Source organism: Triticum dicoccoides, chromosome 3A (assembly GCF_002162155.2).
Source record: "Triticum dicoccoides isolate Atlit2015 ecotype Zavitan chromosome 3A, WEW_v2.0, whole genome shotgun sequence".
Taxonomy (NCBI): Eukaryota; Viridiplantae; Streptophyta; class Magnoliopsida; order Poales; family Poaceae; genus Triticum; species Triticum dicoccoides.
Genome location: NC_041384.1, coordinates 690176891 through 690186127, shown reverse-complemented (window position 1 = coordinate 690186127; position 9237 = coordinate 690176891). Strand labels below are relative to the sequence as shown.

Genomic DNA, 9237 nt, shown 5'->3' with positions numbered 1-9237 from the left:
TATGAGAGGACCGACGAGGAAAAAGAGGACATCTGTGCTGCCCATGTGAGGGACCATTTTGCACGGATACCTCCACCTCCGAAGGAAACGGTAGATCCGGTGAAAGTGAAGCGCACTCTGGATGCCCTGAAGCGACCACCGCCGCCTCCCTCGGATTCCAACTATGTCTGCTGTCTTAAAAATACATATGAAGATGCACGCCGGTCGGGACGTACTTCCAGTGATGCAAGGTTAGCACAATGAAGAAGTGGGAAACAAATTCCCTAGCTCGGCAAACAGGCGAACCAATCGTGCCCCCCATTCAAGGTGTCTAGTGATATCGTCTCTAATCATTCGGGGCTAGTGCCCGGTATCAATCCTGCTTATTACCTGGGCGATGATTTAGAGTTTGAAATGTTAGAAGTGGTAGAGATCTTCATATACGAGTACGGGAATCATCTCGTCAAACCTGATCTTCCTCCTCTAACAACGATGATGCGAAAATTGCATGAATGGTACACGGAGACCTGCAGCAGGTCTGGGAAGGATATTTTGATGCTGGGAATTAAAGAGGAGCACGACCTCGTTGGAACTGAGGTGATGCCGGTTGAATTTGTGGAGTTATTCTAGTTATACAATCAAGCGGTCCTCGACAAACAACTCATGACTTGCTACTGTTTGTAAGTATTACTTCTGTAATTAAGTCACTATAGCTCAGCTCTTTCATTGCACGTGTATATAATTATCCTCACTATATTATGCAGATTGAAGATCATCGAATGCAAAAAAAGCACAAATATATGACATTGGGTTCATTAACCCAAATACAATAAATGAATGGTCGGTTAAAAACACTGTCAAAGATTCTGAGGACAACTTGCTACAATCCTTACTTCAAAATCAAAACAAAGGGAAAATACTCTTTTCTTACAACTTCAAGTGAATGTTACTGTCTTGTGCATATTCGGTTTCGCTTACTCGAGGTTATAGTAATTTAATTCATGAGTTATGCATGCGTGCGCAGCTTCCACTTTATTCTGCTAGAGATTAAGCTTGACCGGGGAGTAGTAATTGTCTTAGACTCGAGACGAAACCCCTGGACTATGCAGACATGACTGAAATGCTCCAGAAGTAAGTTCAATCGATCATTATCGCACCATATCGGCAACTTTTGTTCATTTCCTGATATCAAGTAATTATTTTTTTTGTCTGGCAGGGTTTGGAAAGAGTTCACGGGAATGGTTCCGGGACTGCCGAGGGAGCTGTGATTTACACACCCGAAAGTAAGTAGTACTAGCTAGTTCCGCGCATCTCCCATTGATTCTAGTTTCATCAATACCATTTATCATGCTTGATTATCAGTTTGATTGAACTCTATTTCTCGTGAAGTGCTTGTGGCAGGAAGGCGGGAATAATTTGTGTGGATACTACGTTTGCGAGTTCATCTACAACACAACCTTTCAGTGGGGCTACTATGAAAAACAATATCAAGTACGTAAACATTAATATTCACAATTTTATTTTATTACCATCATTTGTGTTGAGTTTCATTATATATATCTATTGACTCCCTTCTTTAAATTAGATCTGGCAGATGCGGGATGAACTCCTACCATATGATCGCATACGAGCAATTCAAAAGGAATTGGCGGGATTCTTTCTTGACCACGTCATAAATGACGAGGGAGAATACCATATGGAAATTGAACTGGATTTTAGATGTTAGGGATTGTAAGAGATGTTATATTGCATATATGTAGTAGCGTCGGATAGATATACAAAAACTTGTTGTTCGACCAATCTCTCGAAGAAAGAGAGGTCACTTCTCTCTGTATATGTTCATGATGATCTTGTGTAATTAATTGTTCCTTCATTTTTTTACTACCTAGCGTGTCGAGTTCTCTCTATATGTATAGTAGCTAGCGTCAACCAAGCACAGAGAAAGAGAGGCCACTTCTCTCTATTAGCTACCTCACACAATATGAAACCCCTAAATTAACCCTCCAAAACCCCCTGACCCCCCTCCCCCCATTCAAAGAAAAACAAAACTCCAGCTCCTGCCAGCTGCTGACATGTAGCTGCCTTTTGATCCCGGTTGGTGTTACCAACCGGGACTAAAGGTCCTCGTGCCTGAGCGCCTTGCAGCGGCCACGTGGAGCCCCTTCTGTCCTGGTTCGTAAGCGAACCGGGACTAAAGATTTTGGGCTTTAGTCCCGACCGTTTTGTCCCGGTTCTAGAACCGGGACTAGTTCCCTGTTTTCCACTAGTGAAGAAGGGTAGCAAAAGGGCCGGCGGGACGACATCTTGGCAGAGGCGGCGGACGGCGGCGGGGAATGGCGCACTAACTGTGTGGTCACAGCTTGCAGCTGGGAGGGAAGCTTGGGATAAGTGGCGGGGCGACCTGTGCGGGGTCACAACTCATTGTCAAGCCCGAATCCAGGTACTTGACATGTCAGATGTGCTCACAGTTACTCACCTGATCCGACCGGAGCTTATACCGTGGCGTGGAGTGGAGGGGACATCGCGATGGGGGTGGGGTGAGTGTGGAGGAGAGACCGCAGATCCATGCCACATCGGAGAGAGGAGGCGGCGGCACCGCTGTGTTGGCAAGAGGTGGCGGCGGCAACCAGTGTGGGAAGAGTAAGACGTGAGTGAGGTCTTGTGCCCGTGCGTGAGAGAGTGAGGGGGTGAGTTGTTTTTGCTTTATAAAATACTAGCTGAATGCGCGTGCGTTGCCACGGATCAACAAAATCAGAAAACTACGACGACATACTACCATGACATGAAATATGTAAATGTGTGTGTGCATCCGGTTTCTTTTCTCCTATCGAAGCGTTTCATTGGCAATCTAACAAAAAAAATCAGCTTCCCATGCAAATGGGACCTTGATTAGTGACGCAACAGGAGCGGATATCAATCTTCAGGAAGTACTCGTCAAGCTCACCAGATGCCGGCTCACTGCAGAAGTAATTCTGCACACATGAAGACTTAAAAGGCAGAAATCAATGTCTTAAAAAATTAAAAGAAGCTACACATATAAAAGTGTAAAAAGGTATAAGTGGGGGCAAAATTGTGGAATAGCTCTGATGAATGCATAAAAGGCAGTACACTACCAGAATAAATTAGTCTATGTGGCACTTTCATTATCATAGAAGTTTACATGCTCGTAATGTACCCTTCGAGAGCATAATCAAATCCCAAGAAAAATAAAATTATTATCAGCATAAGCAACATACAAGATGTCTAGAAGGCAAATAGCAATGGTCATTTTGACAGGAATCAAAATATGACACATTATTTAGAAAAAAGAGTTATAAATTCAATGTGCAGGCAACATGATACTAATTTATACACACGCACTTGTCATGCCCGCAGCAGGAACCACTTGAAAAAGAAAGTAATCATTATTGGTATACATATACTTGTCTTGGACACAAACCGAAACCTACATGCAGCTGAAATCATGCATCAAACCTGCATGCACAAAATATATCTATATTTTCTCAAGGTTGATAATTTAACAGTTTGGTAGCCATCTGCAATCATGCATCAATTCTCAGAATCATATCATGATTGAATGTTTTTTTCAATTTGGTAGTCTGCGGATCAATATAACAAGCAACAATTTGAGGGTTGGGAGACATTCCTAATATGATTCACTTTTTTACAATGTAGTTTCATCATCATCGGAAATTTCCCAATTTGGTAGTTTGCATATAAACATAACAAGCAACAATTTTCCACTTTCTATAACGCAGTTCATCTAGAAGATGACAAAGGGGACGGGTTTGACACCTAATGATCATCTGCACATTTTAAATGATACCTTTTAGACCTTGTGATAAAAGAAGATGTTGAACTATTGACAAAGATTCAAAATCAGTCAAGAGATTATTTAATTAGCACCATGATTCTACAACAAAGTGATCAAATTTGAGTACCTCTGCCTTGAGTCGAGCACCTCCATTGTCATCTGATTATTCAATGACGGACTGAATCAGACACAAGACACACAGTCATATGACTAAATTCAGAATAACACAACAATCACACCAACGCCCATCAAGGAATACACACTCACTGCCCTGGCATGCAGCGGTTCATGCTCCTTTTGAAATCGCCTTTCCTGATGTGACTATCATGTTTTATCCATGCGCCCGACAATCAAATCAAGTCAGATAGTGACTCCAACTTCTTATTAATTGTGTGTTCCGTTCAACCTTTTAAGCGGTGGAATTACTTGTGCGCATACCATTCCGATGGGCATGCCGCAGTCGATGTTGGAGGAGCCATCCAGGGGATCAAAGCAGACACAGTACCTAATGGGAAATGAAGAGCCACACGTACACTTCATCAGAAACAGCAGAAGTAAAATTGCTCGACCATATCAAGTTTGTGAGCAGAGCATATGGAGTGGAGGTTTTTTACACACTTCCCACGGAGCTTTCGGTCCAAGTATGAAGCCTCCTCGTCCTCCTCGGACACAAGAACGCACTGCATATATGACGTCGTTCGCAGAGGAGTGTCACAAAACAGAATAGAAGCAACGATCTTGTTCAAAATTAAAAGAACCAAGATGAGAGAAGAGTCATACGGTGCGGCCACTGCTGACAAGGGCATTGACCAACACCTCCTTGGGAGAGCACGTCCAACTTCTTTCTGCTCCTCCACCTGAAGAACCCACGGCAAAGAAAACAGGCAATCATCATCATAGCACCATTCTCACGGAAGAACAACTTTGACGAAGAGAGGAAACAAGTGCTTGCCTGGACGTTGCTCTGAACTGAGAGACCGATGAGCTTGGCTTGGCCGGCCTTGTTGAGTGGCGACGAACTTGCAGCCGAGGACGATGTGGGAGAGGAGGATGGTGAAGTCATCGCGCGACTCCGGGTGCCTGCTCTGCTCCTTCAGCAGGTATCGCGTGATGGTCATCGGGTCCGTCCGAAAAGCGTCCGCCGCATGATCCATCTCGTTACTTCGGCCGTGGACGGTCCTCTCTCTCGCCGTTTACTTAGCCCGGATAGAGATCTCGCCTCCGACGCCACTGCTCCCCCAAGGACCCGCGTGCGTTCCCGCCTCGTGTACGTCTCCACCGCGTTCACACTGTGTTGGAACCGGCGATCCACCTATTTGACACCTATTCCATTCGCCTCTCCTTCGTCTCCGGCCACGCACTTCATGACTACTCCGGTAGCGCAGATTCAACCCACCCAGCTGTTCGAGGAGAGTGATTGGAGGAGTCGAGGCAACGGGACGATTGTGATGGCACCAGTCGAGGAGAATGGATCGGGAGCGAGGGGAAAGCACGAGATCGGCCAGAAGCCCAGAACCGCCGCTGCGCTCCTGCCTCTCCCGTATCTCCCTCTCTCTCTCTCTCTCTCTTCCACGGCAAGCGGAAGGCACGGGATGGGAGGCATCCCAATCCTCTAGACCCGTACGGCACCCGCAGAGGATCATGTGTGGGTTCCGCGGAGGCGAGCACAAGGGGCAGCGACGAGATCGGGAGCGAGGGGTTGGGACGTGCGACCTGTGTGACGACAGTTTTCGTTCTTGTTTCGAGCTGGGATTGATTAACCGGTCGGTTCCCTCGTTTACTTACCGCTGGTTAACTCGAAAAAAAAACCAATTAGATGAGGGCGACGTGGGTGGGAGGATGTATCGATAGCTAGCGATAGGAGGGAGGTCGAACCATCACGACGTTCGATTCTCCTTTTTAATAGTAGAGATAGAGATAGAGATACTTCTACAAAGGAAGGGAAAGGCTGGCTGTGTTTGATTTTTAGAAAAATCGGTTGTTCTTCCTAATATGGTGGGAAAATCGATTGTTTACTCTAGAGAAATGTAACATATTTTTTCTTCTAGAATATCACATGCCTAAATAGTAAATTCCCAAGAATAATCATAAAATAGTGATTTATAGATGAGCCTACAATTTATTAAAAATTGGGATGCCACTCAATCTACTAAAAAACATTATGTCACCCAGTTAGTTAAAAACAGGCACCGTTCATTTCTAGCAGCCGACCAATGAATATATATTTTACATACATGATTTTTAATATATACTTTTCCTAATATATTTTTATATTTCCCATTTTTGTTGGTCATATAGAAACTGGTGGATGATGCTTTGAAAATATCGAGTGATATAGTCATTGACGTAACGATGATGGACCGGACTAAAAAATCAACGAGTTTTACGCAATCAGAAGAGGTGCATGTAAATAATTCTTCTTCTTTGTATGTTTGTTGCACATGATATAATACTCAAAAGATGTACTTCTATATGTGTTTAATTTTCCCATGGATGAGCAAATTTATATATTTCATTATGATAATATTCAAGATACAATCATTTTTTATCACCATATTGAAGATAATATTAATTATCCAATTGCAGGGATGTGTCTAGCTACTTTGTTTTTGATTATGTTCTCATTGAACGGTACAGAATTGGTTCGTCCAGTTTGCACGGTGGGTATTCTTTGCTGCAAAATTTTAGACCTTCCATGTAAACTATTTGTGTTGACTACATATACTGCTTGTGATGGATAGTTGAGGAAGATGTTTCTATTATACTTGCTTAAATATCGTGTGAATCAAGCTAAAGACAACATTTTTATATTGAGCGAGAATATCTTAAGTGCATCAAGTAGATCTTAATTCATAACTTATTATAGTTATATCATCGCTCTAGGTACACATCTTAAAATTGCCTTTTTTTATCAACCCACTACCTCCGTCCCAAATTATAAGATCATTGTTGACATTATGATAGTGTCAAAAAGTGATCCTACATTTGGGAGTACATTGTAAGTGAAGTGAATTCCAATTTCTACCCGACTTTTACTGTCTATCTTTTCTATGAAGTTTAACGTGCATTATGTTTTAGATATAACTCCAGTAAAATATTTCAAATGTCCATGACAACGCACGAGCATTCTACTAGTCGTATGTAGAGATAGAGACTCCATAGCGTTTAAAAAAGACGTGATCGGGAGGGGCGTGGTCAGGGAGATGAGGGATGAGGCGTGTGGACATGTGTTCGTGGGTCGTGGGATCTTTTTTTCCTTTTCGTATTGGCTCATTGGATGCGTGGGCTCGTATGAGAGAAAAAAGATCGGTGTTGGCTGCATGGAAATGTAGGAGGGGTGGGAGAAGGTGGAACTATCACAAGGACATACTCCCTTTAACAGTACCCAGATTATTATTATTATTCTCACGCAATCATTTATGCATGAGTACAAGTCAAGCATTGAATAATTCCTCTCTTATTAAAATCATTTTCCTCAGACGGGTGGAATAGACCATTTGCTCACTGGTCCGCAGCTGGCGGCGGCTTCTTCTTCTTGTGTTCTCCCAAGGGCGGCTCCGGCACGTCACGTTCATATGGCGGTGGCGGCTTCTTCTGAGGATCCGGCACCACGGGTTCACCCGGTGGCTCTGGCACATCAGGTTCTGACGATGGTGGCGGGGCTTTACCGCATTCATATGTACACATGCACGTCTTTTTCTTAGGACGTTTCTTATAGAAGTTCTCCTCGTTGTCTTCGTTGTGGTCATCGCCAACAATTGACTTCTTACTGGAGCAGTACCCACCCTTGAAGTGTTCTTTGTGACAGGCCGCGGTGCAGCGCACGTTCTTGCAAGGGCTCCTTTTGTACGACTTGCTAGGGGACATGCATACCCGAGCCTCCACACCTGCATGTGACATAGAATTAATGTGTGCACCAGAAAATTATAGTAGCAGTTGTTTCATCGATTGATCTAAAATTGCATGGAATTGCAATGCGATAAAATCTGCTATATGAACTTACATAAGGCCATGAGAAGAAAGCCCATGGCGAAGGCAGCGAGCATCTGGGCGCCGCTGAACGCCATGGCCAAGTGCTCAAAATAAGTTGTTGGAAAGGATGTGTGAGGAGAAGAACGGGGTTTGAGTGCTATTTATTGCATTCCTCTTGGCTATCCATTCAATGCCTTAGAGGACATGGAAATCCAAATATTGGAAACAAGCATTTGTGTAATGTCTTAGAGGATACGATAATCCAAATATTGAATACAAGCATTTGTGTAATGTCTTAGAGGATACGAAAATTCAAATATTGGATACAAGCATTTGTGTAATGTTTTAGAGGATATGAAAATCCAAATATTGGATAGAAGCATTTGTGTAATGTCTTAGAGGATATGGAAATCCAAATATTGGATACAAGCATTTGTATATAGTATCTATCTCCAGTAATTAATGATGTGTGCCTAAATAAAAGCTTGTGCTACCCGGCCAAAAAGACCTTCTACTGGCTCTTGGTGCAATTACATTGGTGGCAGTGTAAGAGCAAAACACAAATAATACTTGGCAACTCATAGTTGCTTACATGGAAAAAAAATATGTGAGAGAACTCGTCGTGGAAAACAAATTATGTTAAGGCCATCTCTAATGCAAAACGCATATGCATATGTTTCGGTAAATAAAAAAATGTGATTAGATTTCAGTCGACTGAGACCGCAAAAGAAAAAAATTAAAACAAAATTTTACATGGATCACCACGTAAGATCTAACGAATATAGCATCGACTAAAACTTCATTAAGTCCTCAGTCAAGTGAGATTCTGGAATCCCCCCAAAAAAATATCGTTGAGCACTTTGTGATTCAACGCCCAGATCTGAAGGGCGTTCCAACCTAATAATGCAACATCTTTATTCCGGGACAAGAACTTGCTGCTCTCGAGTACCTGCGCATCCTATATGCACAAAACAAATTAGTAATTCAGAAAAAGTTCAAAAAATATCAAAACCTTTTTAGAATCAAACATGATTAGGTATTATACTCGTATAAAAAGTTTGGACAAGAAATGATTCCTATTGACTTCAGGGCAAAAAAGAGAAGTCTATGACGATAATATAGCGTGTATAGTATTTGTATATAGCGTTTTTTACCTAATCTTCGACCCAGGATGCAACGAATGTCATTTTCTGACGAATCTTTTTATACGACTACAATACTTGATCAAGTTTGATACCAAAAAGATTTGGAATTTTTTGAACTTTTTTGAATTACTAATTTTTTGTTGCATATAGGATGCGCCGGTACCCAGGTTGTCCTTCGGATCTTCCCTTCATTCAACGGCTAGTCTAGCTAACATGGAGTCGATACGTGGTCATTTGGCTTGGTATCTATATCCGGGCCTCTTATATTCGTCTCAAACGTTCGGACAGGCTGTCCAGTTATTGATCAGTCACAAAAAATAGACCCAA

At 42.6% G+C, this 9237-nt stretch overlaps 1 protein-coding gene across 1 annotated transcript; it reads right to left on the bottom strand.

The window, feature by feature from the left end:
* Positions 1-7169: 7169 nt before the first annotated feature.
* LOC119273006 (major pollen allergen Art v 1-like) lies at positions 7170-7895 on the bottom strand. The gene is made up of 2 exons (XM_037554327.1): positions 7797-7895; positions 7170-7680 (listed from the first exon to the last, which is right to left on the bottom strand). The coding sequence occupies exons 1-2, from the start codon at positions 7858-7860 to the stop codon at positions 7295-7297; spliced, it is 450 nt and encodes a 149-aa protein (XP_037410224.1). The 5' UTR covers positions 7861-7895; the 3' UTR covers positions 7170-7294.
* Positions 7896-9237: the final 1342 nt, after the last annotated feature.